At 35.8% G+C, this 21,132-nt stretch overlaps 2 protein-coding genes across 3 annotated transcripts; one reads left to right on the forward strand and one right to left on the reverse strand.

The window, feature by feature from the left end:
* The first annotated feature begins 27 nt into the window (after window positions 1-27).
* LOC145215244 (UNC93-like protein MFSD11) lies at window positions 28-20,673 on the forward strand. Its single transcript, XM_080083925.1, has 11 exons — window positions 28-199; window positions 633-709; window positions 3,849-3,956; window positions 5,413-5,492; window positions 7,136-7,291; window positions 12,496-12,694; window positions 12,893-12,936; window positions 13,032-13,223; window positions 13,374-13,545; window positions 19,673-19,808; window positions 19,959-20,673. The coding sequence occupies exons 1-11, from the start codon at window positions 86-88 to the stop codon at window positions 20,142-20,144; spliced, it is 1,464 nt and encodes a 487-aa protein (XP_079940051.1). The 5' UTR covers window positions 28-85; the 3' UTR covers window positions 20,145-20,673.
* On the reverse strand, window positions 13,707-19,667 carry LOC145215245 (sphingosine 1-phosphate receptor 2-like). Of its 2 annotated transcripts, none has more exons than XM_080083926.1 (8): window positions 19,065-19,667; window positions 18,808-19,008; window positions 18,573-18,732; window positions 18,000-18,139; window positions 17,794-17,938; window positions 16,855-17,023; window positions 16,226-16,390; window positions 13,707-16,010 (listed from the first exon to the last, which is right to left on the reverse strand). In XM_080083926.1, exons 1-8 carry the CDS (start codon window positions 19,264-19,266, stop codon window positions 15,912-15,914), a joined length of 1,281 nt encoding a protein of 426 aa, XP_079940052.1. In that variant the 5' UTR covers window positions 19,267-19,667; the 3' UTR covers window positions 13,707-15,911. The 2 variants fall into 2 exon arrangements, with proteins under 2 accessions (XP_079940052.1, XP_079940054.1); XM_080083928.1 differs by having other exon boundaries at window positions 18,808-18,990; window positions 19,065-19,666.
* Window positions 20,674-21,132: the final 459 nt, after the last annotated feature.

The raw sequence follows: 21,132 nt of genomic DNA on the forward strand, positions 1-21,132 counted from the left end.
GTTGTTACTGATCTGTGTGATTTACTTAAAAGCTTTTTTATATGCAGGAAATGCTTTAGGAATAAGACTTTTTTCATATGCTGACATGGATGACAGAACAAATGATTTAGGGCCAAGATTAAAGTTCTACAATGTCATCGTTTTGGGGTTTTCGTTTATGTTTATGTTCACAGGATTTCAAACATGTGGTATGATTGAGGTCAGTAAAGCTTGCATTATTTTGTTTTTGTGTTTTCCTTTTATAGAATACATTCAGAAACTGTTAGTTTACATATAAGATGGAAAAAAAAAGTACATTAAAAATTTTTTGTTAGTATATTGATTTTGTTTTTTAGCTAATCCAATAATTAAACCACATGCTCCAGATGAAAATAAGTAATTTTAAAGCTGTTGTACACAAAATTCTAATTAATTGTATGCAGATGATTTCAGTTTACTTTTAATCTGGTATTTCATTTAATATATTAAATCTCACTCTGTAGTATATGATCTGTCAAATTGCATGACGACAATTGAAAGAAATTTCGGTTGTTTATGTAACTAACCGGAATGTCCATAGTGTGAAAGTTTGAACAATAATTCTACAAAAATATTGCAGCCACTAAATTGGTTGTATTTTTTTTCTTTTTCAGCAAACAGTCTTGAACAGTTACATCAATGAAACTACAAAAGATGGTCATGTAACATTTCATGGAAATGGATATACAAGGTAACATGATTTACAAATTGCTAACAAGCACATCTTTGGGTAGCAATCAAACATTTTTTCTAAACAATGTTTAAGTTGAATGAAATTTGGATAGATTGTAGAATTTGCTGTTTATAGATGTTGATTGTTTTTTTTACTCTATGGCTCCAACATTTACCCCACTAGCCCCCTAAAATGTTGAATTTTCTGAATAATGTTTAAATTGAATGAAATTTGGATGGCATGTAAATTTGCTGTTTATAGTTGTCAATTGTTGTGTTTTACTCTATTTTGCTACTATTTACCCCTTCTTACAGCACTAAACTTTATTATGGCTATATATCTGTTGAAATGCATTATTTTCAACTTTGCATGTGTGAGGACCCATGAGTTTCTACCTGCAGAAACAACTAAGGTTATAAAAGACAGTGGCTAATATGGGACCTAATGAAAAAAAGTGTAGGGAATATATTAACATTTCAAATTGGTTATAGTGTATATGCAATGGCAAAATGTGCTAAGCCAGGGGTGTCAAACTCGCCGCCGCAGGTCGCATGCGGCCCACGAAGCCCTCTAATGCGGCCCTCAAACACTCAACAACAATTGTAGTATTTTGTCAGATTTTTATCTAATTATATTCAATTTTTCTAACTTTTCAAAGTGAAAGCTATTATTTAAACAGACATTTACAGAAATTTAATTTATAAATAAAAACTCACATGTTAGGAATAGAAACGATAGTAAAACCGTTGCTCTAACTAAAAATAAGCATTAAGTTTCAGTCAAGGGTGCACAACCTGCGGACATGCAGCCGCAGGGACGAGTTTGTGCGGCCGTGAACATGTTTATTAAAATATATGTACTGGCGATCGTTAATGAATTAAAACTCCTTTGCCCAATTTTTTGATTTTCAAACTGCTCTGAACAAATTTTGTGTTACTGATAAGAGAATTACTTGCCTAGTAGCCATATGCGTCGAACTTTTTGTGTGCCTATTGTGTACAAACAATGCGGAAAAACAGGTACCACAAGCGTCACAATATAGATTATTATGCCATAAACAGTTAAGGCTGATCTTCACACTGCACTACGGTGACCCACAAGTGCAATTCAACAATTTTTTGGCAGAAATGTTTGCACTGAAAAAACCAATGTCTGTCAAAAAGTTGTTGAATTGCACTTGTGGGTCACCGTACTGTGTAGCTCAATCTGTGCATCAAGTTGGAAATTAATCTGAGTTTTTGGGGCGCTAATAGATGGTATATATATGATATAAACCTATTTCTTTACATGTGTAATTTTAAAACAAAAACCAGCAGGTAAGAGTTGTTTGAAACAAGTTTGAAACCCCTGTGTTAAGCCACCCTTCTAGTTCTCCAAAAGTTTTCAAAAGAATTTTCATGTAGACTTTTGTTTCCTAACAATGGCCTATTAAATTAAAAATATGTGCTAACTTTTATAATTTTTAAGATAACCTGTTATTCATTTTTACCCCAATCGTTCTTACAAAAATAAGGTAATAAAAACAATGGTTTTAACCCCTGCATTGTTTTTTTATTACCCTAGAATAGTTATTTGTCAACTGGAAGTTTAGAAAACAATAAAGTATTTTAAAAAACATGCACACAAACCAAAGCCTTACAAAAAGGGCAGCATAGCTTTGGGAAGTTTGGTTAAAAAGTTTGAATGCAGGGCTGAAATGCAGGAAAGTTCTTTTGTGTCCCTGCTACTTAACAGAGTAAAGAAAGCAGGGGAAATATAGAAGTTATCTGTTTCAGTTTGTGGTAATTTATGTGCGGTCAAATGGCAGGACAGCAAAAGTGTCAACCCCAGATAAACACCTGCACACATTAACATATGGATCAATTTTATCACATCAAGATATACGCAAGAAAAAAGAGCAAATTAAAGATAAAAAAGCTTTCCAAAAAGTTACAAAACCATGGAAAGACATAGTACCAATTTGGGTGTTTAATTACCTTTCAAACTGCTGCAAGTCCGTCTCCAGTAATTATGGGTCCCCTTCCCTGAAGGGGACACATATTGATTTTACTCAAATTGTTTTTGTTTTTTTTAATTTGTTTTCTTTGTTTTGTCTTCTTTTTTTTTCTTCCCAAAGTTTGTCCGACTCATTTTTCCATCAAATGTTTGATGGATTTGGCTGAAATTTACACAGATGGTAGATATAGTTATGTAGATGTGCATCCCACTTTGTTTTTGTTGATAACCCCAGTATTTACCCCGCTAGCCCCCTAAAATGGATTATTTTCTTCCCCGAAGTTTGTCCGACTCATTTTTCCATCAAATGTTTGATGGATTTGGATGAAATTTACACAGATGGTAGATATAGTTATGTAAATGTGCATCCCACTTTGTTTTGGCAGTCTTTTTTATTATTAGACATCAGCGCATTAATGTTATGTGGTTTAATAAGTTAGCACGCGTATTTTCCATTTTAGCGAAGGTTTTTTTTATCTTGGAAGTGATTAAAACGATACTTTTGTTTTCAGGCAACCGTTGTTGATTAACATGAAGGTAAAAAACTAGACGTTTTCCAAAGACGCAATAAAAAGTCATTAAACCAGTGGTTCTTAACCTTTTTGGGACGGTTTCCTACTAAAGTCGATCACCAAGTTCGAATTTCCCCTGTTATTTTTAATACAGATGTTTTGTGCTCGACGCTAACAATTTTTTTTATTGAAATACTTTTGTGAAGCGACTTGGTCGGGACCATATAGGCTAGAGTAAAAGTGTGTCCTCTCTGTTGCATTACTCATTTTTTTGACCACATTCAACAAAGGGAAGACATTTATTCGCGCACAATAACAAAAGCATTGATATTTTAGACATGTCTGTGATGTAACAAACGGCCTTCTAACACTAGGTGAAATTAATCTTACATTCTGTTGCGAAAAAAAATGTAGTAAATTAATTTAAGGCCGGATTCGACCGGCGGGCTGGAGTGTGGTTACTCCCGACTTACAAAATTTCCCCCTGGATACAACAAATTTCCCAAATTTCCACCCACTAGTGGGAAATTTCCCACCGGTTAAGAACCACTGCATTAAACGGTCATTGACAAGTTGGTCGCCTTATAAATAATAATGGGCCATTTTTGTTCCGCTTGATTTTAATCACTTTATTTGTTTTATTTTAACAGTCTTGCCGTAATTTACATCGTGTTTGCATTTGCAAACTGGATTGCCCCATCTGTGGTTAGTATTTTGGGGCCTAAGTATTCCATGGTGGCAGGTGGAATAACATACACGTAAGTCTCATAAATTAAAATTAAATGTTTGTAAAAGTAGCCAGTCTAATTTTAAGTGACTTTGTTTGTCATTGTTGTTTCAATGTCCCTTTTTTCTATTGGGGTATTGAAACAATGCCTATAAAATAAAAGACTATTTGATTGTGGATGCATATTACCCTATGGTGGTCCAAAGCTGACTGTACGTAGTCTAGCATTATCTTTGCCAGGTTGGCATTTTCTATTCTTGTAGTTACTCAATTCCAATTGCTCTGTTTTTTTAAAATTTTCTTTCTTTGCCAGCATGAAGTAAAGTTTTTTGAAGCACAATTCACCAGTAATAAATCTGACTTTATAGTCCAGTATCTTATGTCCTTGCAAATACCATAAAAATTGAATCTGTTACTTGCAGCAGACTAATAAACCATCCCCAAAACACTCTGCTTTAAAATAGTTAAGTACATTAGAGGTTTTTTAATTGAGGTCCATTGTAATGATGCTAATTGGTTAAACTCTAAACTAGCAGTTTCCAACCTGTGGGTTGTGACCCCAGCTGGGAACGCCTGACAATTTGCCTGGGGTCGCCTAAGGCAGTGGTTCCCAACTCGTTTTAGGCCATGGACCGCTAGCCCCAATAAAATAAACTCATAGACCACTTCATTTTTAATAAAAAGATTGTGCCAATAAATTTTCGGATATTTAGCAGTCAATTTTAGCAAATAACCTACTAATTTTATTCTTGGCATTGCCGCAACTTGACAAATGCTATCAAGAGGTCACAGCATTAGAAAGGTTGGGAACCGCTGCTCTAAACCTAAATCACAACCTCACTCCAAGTTGGATAACCACAAAGAATCAGAGTCATAAAATATTCCAGGAGTCTGAGTCTGCATTCAGTACTGTTATTATATTAGTCCGATTTAGACCTTATACCTTCCGACTCTGCAACCCTGCTTATTAACCGTTAGGTCATTGTCTGCAATATCAGTGTGGCATAAAGCTTCTAAAGACCAGGATCCTAATAAATTTAGGTCAAAAAATATAGTATATGTAGCAAATGGTGTATGCAGTAAATCTTTATTACACAGGTTGGCAACGTATAGTTTATAGAAACCCTTTTTGTATATTGTTTATTTTGAGCCAATACAGAGTTACGAATTTTTATTTGTGTTTTCAAAAAATTGTGTAGTTAAACCTGCATATTTTATTGCACACACTTTGTGTAGTTAAAAAATTACTTACCTTTTACCATAACAAGTCACATTTTTCTTGGATGTTAGAACCTAAATATTTCCCCCAAGAAAATGTTGTTGGCCTGGATGTCATTTATTTGCTATCATCCTTTGCTTTCGTATGTGAAACATAAAAAGTCACCCAGGCATTCAATAGTTGCAGTTAAATTGTTTGACATGTGAAGTACCCTATTGGTTTAGGCTTGTTCAACTATTACTATTACAGTAGTATGTTTTTTTCTCAGGTTGTATTTAGCAAGCTTTATTCATCCCTTGACAGCAACACTATATATTGGGTCAGTTATCATTGGAATAGGTGCAGCTGGTAAGCCTTATGTTTTACTCAATTCATGGTGATGTGTAAATTTTATGTGGGCTGGCCTGCCAACAACAAAGGGAAATAAAATAAATAATTTGTGATTTATCTACCCAAAATGAAAATTATTTTTGGAGAATATATCTGCATTTTTCACTATTTGTCAAAAGTTTTTTAGGCTTTAGGAATTAGGTTAATAAAGTGTAGGCAAAATAGGAAGTGAAGTGAAACATTTTTTAACTTTCTAGTGTTTGAATGTGTGTTAACGTTGTGAGGTGTAAATCAATGTGTGTCTAAACAAACGTATTCTTGTTGTGTTTAATCATGCTTAAACCGTTATGGCATCTTTGGGGATGTCTAAAGTAGAATATCGAATCCTTTGGAATCCAGTCAGATTCGAATCCATTTTTGCTGTTTATATCGGGTAATAGGAACCGATATAAAAGCATGCTCTTTTCTTTGGTAAAAATGTAAACACATGTGTTACGTTTTTACGTCGTAGCCTGGTCATTGTACCAGTGGCCAAAGATGGCTCGTCGGCATCAAATCAATAAGCGCTATTACAACGCCTCACGCCAAGTCACAGGGCGCTATAACATTGCTATAACAAGGGCGGTGCATTGGAGGCATAATTAACGATTGCCGCACTTGTTTTTATGCATCTGATCATGTGACTATGCTTATGCCCTGGGCTTTGCAATTTCTTACTGGCGTCAAAAAACATTTAACGGTCATGGCATTAGGCAGCGATTGGGAGCATGGGGTTACCTGTTAATATCGCAAAAACAGTAAAGGAATCCCAAAACATATGACGTTTGGGTCATTACTTAACTTGAGAAAAATAAATAAGTAGTGAGTAAACGCTGCAAAGTTCAATGTTTGTATTGGAAAATCGCAGATAGTTTAAGTGGAATTTGAAAATTAGTCACCCAATGTCCTAACTTTGTTTGCTCTGGTGCCTGTTCTTGCAGTTGTTTTAAGTTAACAAACATTTTATATTTGTACACTAGGGAGTCTATGTCAGTCCTCTACCACCAGACGATTCAAATTACCTCAGCATACTTACAACATAGTTACTCCTACCGAAGCAATAAAAATCACTAAATAAAATTGTCAATTTTTCAATTTTTAACGTTGTGCTAATTCTTCTGTCTTTGTGGATTTTGGGCCATTTAGTTTCAATGCAGTTGTGCAAAGTTTTTTACCAATGTTTTTCTTTGTTTTGGTTTTGGTTCGTTTTTTACATTTTAAATGAAAAATATATTTTATAGTGTATTAAACTGGTCTATTTTTGTTATTGTCAAGATTAATGATTGCACTGTCAAAAATAATATAAGAATTGGATTCGATATTCTAGATTCAAAACCATTATTCTAGAATACCCAGTTATTCTACTTTGAACATCCCTTGGTATAGGTTGTAACTTCCATTTTTTCTTAACCATTCAATAAAACAAAGGTATACCATTAACACAAAATGGGCCGGTCTGATGATCAGAAAATAATAAAAAAATCCCTTTTGCAAAGTTTGAACTTACAACTTGCATGTTTGTTGCTTCTAGTTTATTTCATATATGCTATGCCGCCTTAACTTTAGTTTCATCTTCAAAGGCCTAACGTTTTAATGCATGAAATTATGTGACGCTTTTCCAGTTCTGTGGACTGGACAAGGAAATTTTTTGACCCTAAACTCTAGTGAGGAAACAATGGGTCGAAACAGTGGCATCTTCTGGGCAATGCTTCAATGCAGTTTGTTGATTGGAAACATCTATGTCTTTTTCGCATGGAGGGGTGTCACTCTTATTGAAGGTTTTTATTTGTTTTGAACTACATATTTGATTGGATACGTTGACATATTGACAGGACATAAATTACAAATAATTATGAGCCCCATCCCTGAAGGGGACGCTTCATGTTTTTTTTCTTGTTTTTTTCTTTTTACACAGTGAAGTTTGTTGCATGCACTTTTGGCATGAAATCTTTGATGGGTTTGGATGAAACTTTTACATATGGTAGATGTAGTTATGAAGATGTGCCATTTGCTTCATTTAAATTGATTACCTCTGTATTTACCCCGCTATCCCCCATATTGTCAAACGTTTTTGTATGCTGCTGGGCACCACAAGTGAAAAGGTTTCTGTGGTGTAATAGTATAATAATAGCAACAGAACATATGGTACTTGTGTTTGTACATTTTTTTGCAAATGCAGTTAACAGCCTTGTGACATCAGAAGCGTTACCAAGTGCTGCTCAAAACTCCTCTTAAAGGGGTTTATACATTGGCCGATTTGAATAAAATTTTATAGGACTGTAGTTTGGGTCATTATGGTTTATTTAGTGATTTATTAGTTTGTGTGGGTAACCCTATCAGTCCCCCCCACTAGCCCCCTAAAATGGGTAAACTTTTTAAACAATGTCCAAATTGAATGAAATTTGGACAGTATATAAAATACACCATTTTGAGGTGCCGAGAGTTTAACTCTGTGTAGGCTCACCATTTACCCCACTTACCCCTAAAATAGTTGAGTTTAACAAACAGTGACCAGATTGAATGAGATTTGAATAGTTTGTAGTCTACCTCACATAGAATGATTAATTATTTCAGCAGAATATTTATTGCCATGTTTCGACCTATTTATTGCCATGCAGCTTCAAACTTGATGACAGATATCTCAGAGTAGGTATTATTATAGGTCGCCTTCCCTGAAGGGGACACATTGTTTTTATCTGTATTTTTTGTTTTCTGTCTAACGCTGGTTCGTTCCACGCATGTGATCAAGAAAGTTTAAACTTTTTCAAATTAACACACATATTAGGTGGTTATCCAAATTTGCCCCTCCTGAAGTTTGATCCCGAATGACCCAGCCGTTCACCCACAGGCCCCAAAAACGTCAAATTTTTAAAACAGCTGTACTGACTAAAGTATATGCTTTGTTATTTTTCTTTTTTTCCATCTAACGCGGATTTGTTCCCACGTTTTGGTCAAGAAAGAATGGTTCAAACTTTTTCAAATTTACACACATTATAGATATTGGTCTAACGATGGTCCATGTGAATTTTGACCCCGTTTGATCCCTCGGTTTACCCACACAAACCCAAAATGTGATTTTTTTAAAACGGCTATACTTGCTAAAGCAGATGATTCTGGAGTTTCATTGCAGCATATTTTGAAGTATTTATGGGTCCCCTTCTATGAAGGGGACGCATATTGTTTTTGTCCGTATATTTTTTTTCTTTTTTCTGTCTAACGCTGGTTTGTTAAACGCGTTTGGTCAAGAAAGAGTGCTCCAAATTTAATAAAATGTACACAAATGTTAGTTATTAATCCAAATTTGATCCTCCTGAAGTTTGACCCCAAATGACCCAGCGGTTCACCCGCAGGCCCCCAAAACGTATTTTTTTTAAAACGGCTGTACTGACTAAAGTACAGCATCTCTGAGTGATATGCTGTGTTGTTTGGTGCAATATAAGATATTTCAAAGAATTTTGTATCTTTTTTTTCTATTCACCCCTTAAACCCCCAAATATTCATTTCTGTCTAACGCTGGTTTGTTAAGTGCGTTTGGTCAAGAAAGAGTGCTTCAAATTTATTCAAATTTGCACAGATGTTAGTTATTGTTCCAAATTTGATCCTCCTGAAGTTTGACCCCAAACGACCCAGCGGTTCACTCACAGCCCCCCCCACAAAAAAAAATTAAAAACGGCTGTACTAACTAAAGTACATAATCTGCGAGTTTCATGGTTTGTTGGTTGGTGCAATGTAAGGTATTCTAAAGAATTTTGTAACGTTTTATTGGATTCACCCATTTTACCCATTAAACCCCCAAATAATAAGTTTTAGGCCAAAAATACAAGCCCTAATGTGCTGAAATGTTAAACAATTGTTTGCAGTAGGTTATTCGTTCAGTACTTAAAATTTTGTTTTAATCGGCCAAATAGTTACTTTTACAGCCCATAATATGTGTACACTGGCAGTCAGATAGAAGTCTCAACTCTCAAGGGAGTAATTCACTTCTTTACGATTAAGGCGGGTGAATGCAGTGGGATTGCTCAGCTTGACGTCCGGACAGACATTTTACGAGACAGTCGTTTTGGTGATTATAAATCAGCTGTTTTTGCGCAGCTATGGTATGTCATTTTATTAAGTATCAATCACATTTTCAGTTGTGGAAAATTGTGTTAAAAACTGACATTGAACGACAATATCAAGGTCAAAGCATGAAATTAAATTAAAAGTATTTTTCCCGTTCTTATGTACTGTTTTTTTGTAATTATATGACATCAATGATGCAAAAAGAATACGGACAAAACTTTTAAAGCTGGGTTATTACTAAAGTTGGTTAAGTTTTTTCTTAAGAATCTAAAAATAACCAGGACGTTAAATCCGCACAAACGCATGTTTGGGGACCCATCTGTTTTTGCTTGCAAAAACAATCATATATGTAGATCAAATGATGTGTATAGTAAATTGGTAAATATCGTATAGAATATATAAAATGGAAGTATATCAGAAAGCCACCTTTCTAGTTTGTAACTTGAAGTTGTATATATCCATTTTCACCCTTTTACCCCCAAATATTTGTTTGTTTGTTCACATGTTAATGAGGTCAGAAATACAAGACTTCACCTGCTGAAATTTTAAACAGCTGTGGATAGGGTGCTCCTTGTTGGCTGTTAAAAATTTCAGTGCAATCGGCTCAGTAATTACTCTTACAGCCCCAAATATGTTTTTAGAATTACATGCTGTCTTTTGTCAAATTTGTGCTCGCTCAGTGCACAGCTGACGCAATGGGAGTGATTGACGATACTGGGGCGTGGAAAAAATGCCTCTGCTTCACGCATGAATGCAGTCGTCACTTGACCATTTTCTCACTGGTTGGAATTAAGATGTTACAATGTTAGTTATATTGCACTATAAACGTTAATGTAGGGCAACTTATTCGTGTTTCGAAACGCAGAGCAACAACGCAGCACGATTTGTTACACCTGTGTAATGTGACTTCTCAAACTGAAAGCGTTAATAAAACTGTTTCAGAACAGGTTTTTGGCATAAAAAGCCCAGCTAAGCAATCGTATTGTTGGTATTTAGAAACTTAACGGCGCCAGGGAACGCTATGTGCGGATTAAAAATCATAATTCAACAAACAAAGGGCTATTAAGGAAAAAAAAAGTTGAAACTTTATTAAAAGTTTAAATAGTTGGACTCCTCCATTTTCCACCTCAGGAAAACAACGCGCAACTCCATGTCGAAAAAAGCCCAGTTGGGTGTGAAAAGCGCAAACCTGCCCACTGAAAAGCGCTTATCTCGGCCTCGCGCATAACTGGACGTGCTATCAGGTAGTCTTTTTGCACTGTGCCATTAAGATATGTTTGTAGATCATTTAAAAACGTTAGTTATGCAAATGTTGTATCACGCAGTTTTGCGTCTTATGGCAGTTAACGACAGGCCCCTCCTGCCGCGTTTGGCGCCATATCTTTATCTAACAACATTCGCAGGCCGCGAGACATTGATCACTGACAGAAATGAAACCGTGAAAAATTGACACACTATCCTAGTTTAACAATGATTGTGCCCTATTTTTACTGTTACCAAATCGCATATGCACATGTGTGGGGACCCATTAGATTATGCTTGCAGAAACAATTATGTTATAAAGTGCCAGGAAAAAGATAGGGACCCAATGAAATGTAGGTGCCAAATATATATCCATTATAAATATAGTAAATGGTATATGTGATACATTGTTAAATATGATGTAATATATATAAACTAGCAATATATAGGAAAACCACTATTCTAGTTGGTTGGTGCAATGTAAGGTATTCTAAAGAATTTTGTAACTTTTAATTGGATTCACCCATTTTCACCCCTTAAACCATGAAATTCATTTGTAGCTTTTCCATTCCTTTAGGCCAGAAATACAAGCCCTAATGTGTTGAAATTTTAAACAATTGTTTGCAGTGGGTTACTCATTTGGTATTTAAAATTTTATGGTTTTCTTTACAGCCCCTAATATGTGTTTAAGCACATGTGCACTTGCAATACAATCAAATCCCACGGGAGAAATTGGTTAGTTTACGGTGGGTTGGATATGGCTGCTGCTTTATGCATGACCACACATGCAGCTGGGCTATGTATTCACTGAAATAGAAATGCAACGTTTTTAGTTATTTGTATCACAATGATGGACTAAAGAAAATGACATACCCAGCAAACCCATGTTTAGCACCTATGCTGTCACTATTTGCACATACACGTGTTTTGCACATACACCCATTCGTTTTTGCTTGCAAAAACAATCATGTTAGTAGGTCAGCTCGTGTGTATGATAAATCAATAAATGGAACATAGAATAAATAAATTTGCAGTACATAGGAAAGATTTTAGGTTTTTAGGTTTTTCAGCAGCCATTTTTATTACCAAAACTGAAATAAACTTCATTGAGCAAGATCACTCCTGCTCATAGGTTGTTTTTTCATCAACTTCTGTGTTAAACAGTGAAGGCCTTCTCTCACAGCTAACTTTTAACTTCTGTTTAATAGATCTAGATAAACATTAAATTGTGTCCAGCTTTATATCTAAAGACACCCAATTTTCAGCCATTTTTTGAGTTTGAATGTTGTTTTGCAAACTTACTTACCTCAAGCATCAACTGAACCAAATGTGCATATTGTTTATCAGTACTCACATTTACTTTGTTAAGACAGTAAATATTGGGTTGTATTTTGAAAACGCTTTACATTACTGGTATGTAAAAGTATTTTTATAAGAAAACTTTTTTCCATAGTACTTCTTTCCAAAAAACTGTTTTATTGCACATAGTCAACAATAGGTAATGAGTAAAGTATCAAATTGCAGTGTAGTTATCAATTAATTATCAGCATGATATTAAAAAAAATTAAGTTACCCAAGATTGTAACACACACAAACAGAAAGTTAAAAATTAGTTAAAGCTGTGGCTTGCAATAAAATAAAGAATGCCTATTAGCATTCATTGTAAAATGTATCACAGCTGCACAGCGAATTCCTCTTTATATTGGGTTGACCTCCATCTGTGCTCTTGGTACACTTACTCTATTGATTCTGAGATCTCACAGCAAACCAGCATCTGGAGAGGAAGAAGTGCAAACTAACCCAGTTCTTGAAAATTCAGATGACACTACAGGATTGCTCAATGAAGCTGGAGATTCAACGACAGAAGATAAAATGAGGTTAAGTTAAAAAAGTTCTGGGAGTCTAACTTGAACATCACCAGTACAAAGAACTTCCAGCTTTTTTACTTTTGGTCAGGTTAAGATCTATGACATTTAAACCCTTTCTTAACACTCCTTTCCTATTTGTTGCCTAAATAATGGTTGATGTAATAACATGCCAAGATGCAAACACCAATTTTGCTATACTTATTTCAGCGATCAAATCACATCGAAGGCAAGTGGGGCATGGGAAGCATTGCGTAAGTACATATATGTTTTTGCCTATCTTGAAAAAAATGAAATTCCCTTATTAACCAAAACGTTTTTTTTTCTGATTGACTTAATATTTATTTAGTAACTTCAGTGAGGTTGTTCAAGACAGTTGACATGGTTTTGCTCAGTATCACCTTCTTCTACACTGGGTTGGAATTAACATTTTTCAGCAGTGTTTATTCCACTAGTGTTGGTGCAACCAAGAGCTTTGGGTCAGATTCTGCTAGATTAGTTGGACTAACTGGAATTTTAGTGGGAGTTGGTGAAATAACAGGTAACTGTGTTTCATGTGGTAGGGAAACTGGAAACCCAAATATAGTCACAAAATTCTCTTTAATCGTATCAATTAAAATTTTGAACCAACCATCAATAATTCTGTCACTTGTTTCAAAATTCCTCTAATACTTGGAATTCTAATACTCAGGTGGTGCCCTCTTTGGTTTATTTGGTAAGAAAACGGTTCGGTATGGAAGAGATCCAATCATAATGTTGGGCGGGATTATACATTTAATCACATTTCTGTTAATCTTCATCAACATTCCAGACATTGCCCCTATATCCAGTGGCACTAAAGCTCATGCATACATACAACCCAAGTAAGTAAATATTGTTGGAAGAAAGAATGTATTTGTTAAACATCGTTTGAATGTTTGCAGCAGTCATATGACTGCAGTGATGCTCACTTTATTTAATAGCGAAACCAGTTAATTCTGTTAAAGTTAAAAACTTTTTTATGGGTCCCCTTCCCTGAAGGGGACACATATTGTTTTTGTCCGTATTTTTTTTTTTCTTTTTTTCTTTTTTCTTTTTTCTGTCTAACGCTGGTTTGTAACGCTCGTTTGGTCAAGAAAGAGTGCTTCAAATTTATTCAAATTTGGACATATGTTAGATATTAATCCAAACTTGGTCCACGTGAAGTTTGACCCCAAATTACCCAGCGGTTCACCCACAGGCCCCCGAAACGTAAAATTTTTAACGCTGGTCTGTAACGCTCGTTTAGTGAAGAAAGCGTACTTCAAATTTATTGAAATTTGGACATATGTTAGATATTAATTCAAACTTGGTCAACCAGAAGTTTGACCCCAAATTACCCAGCGGTTCACCCACAGGCCCCCGAAACGTAAAATTTTTAACGCTGGTTTGTAACGGTCGTTTAGTAAAGAAAGAGTGCTTCAAATTTATTCAAATTTGGACATATGTTAGATATTAATCTGAACTTGATCCACCTGAAGTTTGACCCCGAATGACCCAGCGACACACCCACAGACCCCCGAAACGTAAATGTGTCTAACGCTCGTTTGGTCAAGAAAGACACTGTAGGCAGAAGTCCCAAGAGAGTACGTTTACGAATAATAGGGCAGAGCGGGAGGGCTCAGCTTGACGTCGGACAGACGTTTTACGAGACGTCGTTTCGGTGATTAGAAATCAGCTGTTTTGCACAGCAATGCATGTCGTTTTATTAAGTTATCACTCACATTTTCAGTTTTGGCAAAGGTTTCACACATATGACGCGATTTAAACCTAATAAGCGTGCTTCGGTTTCGTATAATGTCAAGCAAAACTTTGTTAAACAAACTAAATATGAAAAAATAAACTTGACTTTTTTGCAAGATAAAAGTTTTTTAAATGCTCGTTGTTAGGTTGGCCGCTGCATGACCACGGGTTACTTAAGGTCAATTAGTAGGTATTACTAACACAGTTCAGAACTTTCTTTCGCCATAACGTAGCGTTTTTTTTTTTTTTTTTAATCAAATACTCAAGGCGTATATAAATTAGGTCAAACGGTGTTGTTGAACACCAAGGACGGCGTGCTATTGAAAACGGTGTCAAAAGGTCAAACAGTCGTTTGGTGTGTGCACCCTAAAGGTTACTACAGGTCAATGGTACTCGTTTTGCGAAACAAAGTTAAATGAAAAACTCGTTTTGCGAAACAAAGTTAAATGAAAAGTTATGTATACACTTGCAGCAAATCGTATTTTAATTGTCTGTAACACAACTGTTACAGCTTTCTAGAAAAAAATTGTGTTTAAAACCCGACCTTGGACGACAATATCTGGGTCAAAGCAAGAGATTAAATTGAAAGTATTTGTTTCGTTCTTTTTTAATGCTTTTGTAATTATACGACAATAATAGTGCAAAAAAATACAACAAAATTTTTCATTGTTGGGTTAACGCTTTCTAAAAATTTGTTCTTAAGAATTTAAAAATCACCGCAACATTTGTTTACCGTAAATCCGCACAAACACGCGTGTGGGGACCCATTAGTTTTTGTTTACAAAAACAATCATATGTGTAGATCAAATGATGTGTATAGTAAATTGGTAAATATCGTATAGAATATATAAAATGGAAGTATATCAGAAAGCCACCATTCTAGTTCTTTATTGTGTTTGTCACCAACAAAGATACGCTTTTTTACATTTAAAAACAAGATGTGCATTAGGTAAACACCAAACCTGATTGCAGAAACTTTAGTTTGTTTTCATGTTTTACAGTGTCAGTTTTACATTAGAATAAAACAGTTTTTAAATATTTTTAATCAGGATACATAACAAAGCAATGTAAGTTTAAATAATCATGCCTACTTTCAGTTTAAATTACAAATTGTTGTTTGATATGTTATCAATCAACTGGGTCACTGAGGTACAAAAAACAACTAGTATTTTATAATGGAATACTAACAACAGGAAAAAGAAAATCCACCAGATGGATTTAGCGAGTCATAGCGCTGTAAGTGCTGTCATGATGCAAAACATGTGCACTTGTATTTAAATTAGACATAGTGACATCTACAATTTGAATACAAGAGTAATCGGATTCCTCTTCAGTGTAATCTGCTTTCTGTAGGTTTTTTTGTTGGAATACACATACAAATAGTTATGTATATTTTGTGACAAAAACCAAAAATGATCCATGCCACACAGAAAATAAATTCAATAAAGTGTAGAAAACAACAATGTAGTTATGTGTGTGTTGTTTCCACTTTTTGGCCTTCCATATGAGTAGCAGATTCTGTCACTGACATGTTTCTGATGCTGAAGGACTGCTTAACTTTGTTTTTCTACAAATACATTCATATATGACGTTAAAAGTGTAAAAAACACTCATAAAGCTTAATGCAGTAAAAGTTGCAGTAAAAAAAGAATAATGATATTGCAAAAGCAAGTAAGTTCCTATTTTTTAAATATTTTCACGTACAATGTTTGCTATTTGTAAAGTAATTGTTTCATTAAAGTAAGTTACTTGTTTAATTTACAACATTGAACGTCTCCTTACTGTATCTTCTCTGGATAAGATTCCATTTTTTACTGCATTGCTGTATTCAGAAACACGGTCAGGTTTTCCAAGAGCTCTCCATGTAGCGTCCCTTACTGTTGGCAATCTCCACATGTATAAAAATGGGTTGCAAGCAGAACTCAGAAATGAGAACACCGTGACTATCTGCAGAACAAAAAAAATTGTTTCCTTTTATAGACACCAGTCATGTGACGTCCTGATTTTTGCACTTGTTAAAAGCTTTGTGTCCACGAATAGCCTGTTTGTCTTGTCTAACAGGGAAGTACAATCCAAATGTTTTGGTACTATTTTTTTCTTTTCTGTACGAAGAGTGGATTTGTGTGGTTCCTTCACTGCCATAAAGTCTGTCAGTCTTGTCAATACTATTAAAACCATAAATAGTTACTGGCTTTCGCCGATTTTCGATCGTGAGATGAATTCGTGATAGTTGCGAAAGTTATTCTCTTTTCGGTCATACTAATAACATTCGTGATGCCGACGTTCCCATTTAGTTTGTAAACAATTCGCCGAATCGCTGCTAACATTCAACCATTGTTACGTTGCCGGGAAACAAAGCAATAAAGGCCATGTAGAAGTGATTTGGTTGGAAATTAGCCGTTAAATTATACCTGAAAGCACACCAGTAACGTTGAATTGTAGTGAACTTCGATGTAGTCTATTGTAAGCAGAATCGCCACAGGTAATGTGCAAACAGTGAAAACTGTCAACAACATCAGCACTGTTTCGACCACGACTCTTTCCCTTTTAATCATATTCGTCTTTTGTACAGTTTTCATCCTGTCACAAAAAAATAAGAAATTTATTTTTACTACTTTATTTGGTTGTTTTGTTGTTAAAATATCCATTACGATGCGATTTAACATTTCTCCTAATTAGTGAGTTCATGATAAAGATCCATTAAGCAGCCACGATTGCTTGTTTGCATAGGCTATATTTTAAAATTTTCGTCGAAAAATGTGTAAACGTTACAAATACCAAGGCTCACTGCCTATCTGTTTCAATGTGTGAAGATTCTGGTCTCAGTCGATTTTAAAATTCATACCTTCAATGGTTTACAAAATCGGTTCGTTGTGTATGATAGTTTATATTTGTTGGGAATAACTGAGGATTTATACCTGCAGTTAAAATTTGAAAATTATTGCAAAATCATGGTTTATTTCAAATTTCCATGACGGTTGTGGTTACAGCACGGTTAACCTTGATCCACCAACTGTGCGCTCCATGTTTTAATTTTCCGCGAATTGACGATTGTTCGTGAAATTGTGTCGCATTGTTTAAAATAAGCGAAGTGAACTTTAGCAATCCCCCTAGTTCGTACGTAAAACTCTTTTAATATCTTCAGTGCGTTGTCACTAATCGCAGTGGTTGATTTGAATACATTTTCGAAGCACTTGCGGGGGATGGCTTACACCCGAAATATATTGTGCGCATGGACTCCATTTTGTTTGTATGTTACATTTCTGCACAGCATATAACACAACTTCGTCGGTTGTTTGTCACCAAAACTTTGTGTGCTTTAAACACAAACCATTTTCACATCTACTTACTTTTTGCTGACAGCCACAAATATCCAAATGTACATGGTATAGAGGGAAACCAAAGCAATGAAGAGAAACACAGCCAACATCAAAACATATGCTTTCGTGAAGGGATATAAAACTGCAGAACAGTGTTGCGAACAATACTCATTTCCTGAAACAAAGGGCATAGTCATGATGAAATAGAATTATACAACAAACATGAAAAAACATACCAATACAAAAACTGCAATTCCATCCGGCCACAGGAGGTATAACGAGAATTACAGCCGACAGCGCCCAGGCAGAAATAATGAAAATTCTCGCCTTGCATTTTGCGTGTTCAACAACCGAGTTACGCCGTACAACCGTTAATCTGCGAAAAAAAGTTCTTTACTTTGTTAGAAGTAAGAACGTAAAACACATTTTTGTCGTGCCTTGATTCAAGCTGACAAAAAGAAACAAGCCAACCTATATATTTACTATAATATTCGTAATTGAAACTTAAAGCTGGGATCACCCAGCCCGTTGCTTGGTGGATGAAGACTAAAAAGCCTTATAGCAGTAGATGTAAGTTCAGAAAAACACTTAGTCGTTCACCCTTTGGTTTTAAAGATATATATATTTCGCTATTAGGCTACAGCATCGTCAGTATGTAGATTTTTATGCATACTGTTTTCATTTATGTTTTACGAATCTTTCTGCTTGTTCGTAGATACTTTTACTATAATATTGTTGAAAAATATCAAGCTAGTAAAAAACATTAGTTTAAAAAAACAAAAGCTTACACGGAAAAAATGTAATATCACCTGTGCCAAGCAAAACTGACCAATCCCAAAACAGATGCGGACATCGACATAAGCCAAATTCCACACATCACCAGGATATACATGGATGTGCGCGGAAAATTGAGATAGTAATCAAAACAGGTAAACCAAATAAGCTGTAATCCAGCTGTCATATCAGCAACTGCACACGAAACAACTAAGACTGTTAAAACAAATGCACTGATACTGTTATCACAATGTTGAAATGCCTACCCACTTGACAAGTTAATGATGAAATAACTGAGTTGTGGTGGATGTTTAGGCCTTCCTTTCAATATAGCAAAGAGCACCAAACAGTTTTCTATCACTATTACAAGCCCCAAAACTCCTGCGATGGCAGCAAGAGGAGGCATGTAATGTGTACTTGACCCTGGTGGCTCGGGTTCCGCCCACGGTTCACCTGCAACCAATTCGCGCTCTGCTTACAAAAACTTTCTCTTACGCCAAGGAGGACATGTTACCTCTTTCACTCACCTGAAATATTTCCATACTCTGGGTATGGTTCAGGTTCCGCAGTTAGGATGAGACTTCCGTTTTCGTCAGCAAAAGGTTCCGCAGTGAGTTCCATTTCCGGGTTAGGCTCAGGTTCAGGTTCTGCTGATGACTTGTATTGATCCCAAGCTGATATGGAATATCCAGTTGGTTCTGGCTCTGGCGCTGAGACCTGGTTACTCATCTTAATCACGACTTATGCACAATTAGTTACTGAAATAGACAAAGACGTTGATAACATCACTTCCTGACAAGTTTTTCATGCAAAGATCTCCAATGTGCCATAGTTGACCTCAGATCATTTCTTAATTTGAAACTTTTTGTGTCCGGCAGTTGCCAGATTTTGGTAAAGCATGAAATGCCCCGCGCAGCTGCATGAATAGTTTTGTAATGACTTGCTCTAGAGTCTAGAGCAATTGAGTCGCGTCAATTGGTAAACGCGCCGATTCCGACGCCCGCTTTAAAAATTGATCCAATTTAATCATGCAAAGAATGTCCAACGCGACACGCCTATGACTCAGACTCGTTATTTCAATTGGCTCCTGATTCATCAAACACTTTTTCACTATTCCCCTGCTATTTTGTTTCAGTGAGGAATTGGCGATTGCATGCGGATTTTTGCTGGGATTCGCTGACGCTTGCTTCAACACCCAATGTTTTTCGATCATCGGAACAAAATACGCTGAAAACAGCGCACCAGCCTTTGCTTTGTTTAAGTTCGAACAGGTGTTTTTCTTACAACTGAATAAATTGCACATGTAAATAAGCGGACTAACAATTACTCTATAAAGAACTAGTTTAACTGCATATATGGGAACTAGGTTTACTGCATCTCTGATAATGAAACAAATGAATGAAGCTATTTCCTGTTTGCAGTCGCTTGCAGCGGCAGTGGGCTTCTTCTATAGTTCGCATCTAGTCCTCAAATGGCAGCTGTTGATTTTGGTAGTTTTTGCCGTTGCCGCGGTCATTGCATTCTTCAAAGTGGAGAGGAAGATACGAAACAATGCACAAAGCAGCAATTATGCACATATTGATGGGATCCCTGCGCCGGTCGAATGATTTACATGTTTAGTTTATGATACTCATCTCACGTAATTAACATTTTGTCAATTCGTTTGTTATGATGTCGGACAATAAGGCCGATAACGAATATAAATCCTTGTGCAAGTGTCAGTTTAAAGTGCAATACCATACATATCCTGTGTCAATGCGTCATTTGACTCGCTTCCACAATTAACACAGCACAATCAGTGAGACTTTTGTTTCGAGTTCTCGTCTACAGCGCGGAAACTGCGTTTTTTTTGGAAAACGTTTAACATGTATTATCGTCATTTTAAATGATTTGTTTGATTTTTATTTCTCGAACTGTAGTATGTAAAATCTTCTGTGATTTTCACTTTTCGGCGGAAAAGTCCAATTTCCGCTTAACCTCATAAACCTCATATAAGTGCATGAAAACGTAAATAAACAAACCATGCTAATTTTCCTAGCCTAAAACAACTCGTTTGTTCAGGGCCGTGTGATTCGCAACTTGTTCTTGTGGCGATTCTTTTCACAGCAATAAAACATGTCTGCTAACTGATAGAAATTTCCTTACTTATCACCTGGTAGCTAAGATTAACCCGCACACCGGTTTCTACCTCCCAATACCCCACATTACTTCCTGTTGTGTGACTGGCGCTAGAATCATCACTCATATACTTGTGGTAAGCATCCACTAATCCCATATCTTCAACACAAATGTATGCAAATCGGGTTTTTCTTGTTTAAACCAAGGAACTAAGGCCGCCACTTGCTTCACCTTTTGTCCGAAGCTCGCCGTTGATAACCTTTCGCAGTCTGAGATGACGTGCTGCCTCTCACCTGTTGACAAATACATACGAGATATGCCGTGGGACTGCTCTGGTTTAAAAAAGTTGTGCAGCTAGTTTAAACCCAGGTTTCCGGAAAAATTTGCATGTAAGATCTACTGGACAGGGGTGTGAAAGTTCGCCTTCGTGTTGGCTCTAACACATATTTTTTAAAAGACAGGCACATCCAAATACCA

This window comes from Phallusia mammillata, chromosome 2 (assembly GCF_965637545.1).
Source record: "Phallusia mammillata chromosome 2, kaPhaMamm4.hap1.1, whole genome shotgun sequence".
In the NCBI taxonomy this organism is placed as follows: Eukaryota; Metazoa; Chordata; class Ascidiacea; order Phlebobranchia; family Ascidiidae; genus Phallusia; species Phallusia mammillata.

What these genes read in the sequence shown, in the direction of transcription:
- LOC145215244 (XM_080083925.1), top strand. Translation starts at nt 86, where the DNA reads ATGGATGACAGAACAAATGATTTAGGGCCAAGATTAAAGTTCTACAAT. An exon ending in GCAGGTGGAATAACATACAC is followed by an intron (nt 3,957 to 5,412) that starts GTAAGTCTCATA and finishes TTTTTTTCTCAG; the next exon opens with GTTGTATTTAGCAAGCTTTA. An exon ending in ACGACAGAAGATAAAATGAG is followed by an intron (nt 12,695 to 12,892) that starts GTTAAGTTAAAA and finishes TACTTATTTCAG; the next exon opens with CGATCAAATCACATCGAAGG.
- LOC145215245 (XM_080083926.1), bottom strand. Translation starts at nt 19,266, where the DNA reads ATGAGTAACCAGGTCTCAGCGCCAGAGCCAGAACCAACTGGATATTCC. An exon ending in AGAGTATGGAAATATTTCAG is followed by an intron (nt 19,009 to 19,064) that starts GTGAGTGAAAGA and finishes TTTTGTAAGCAG; the next exon opens with AGCGCGAATTGGTTGCAGGT. An exon ending in TCTTATCCAGAGAAGATACA is followed by an intron (nt 16,011 to 16,225) that starts GTAAGGAGACGT and finishes ATGTATTTGTAG; the next exon opens with AAAAACAAAGTTAAGCAGTC.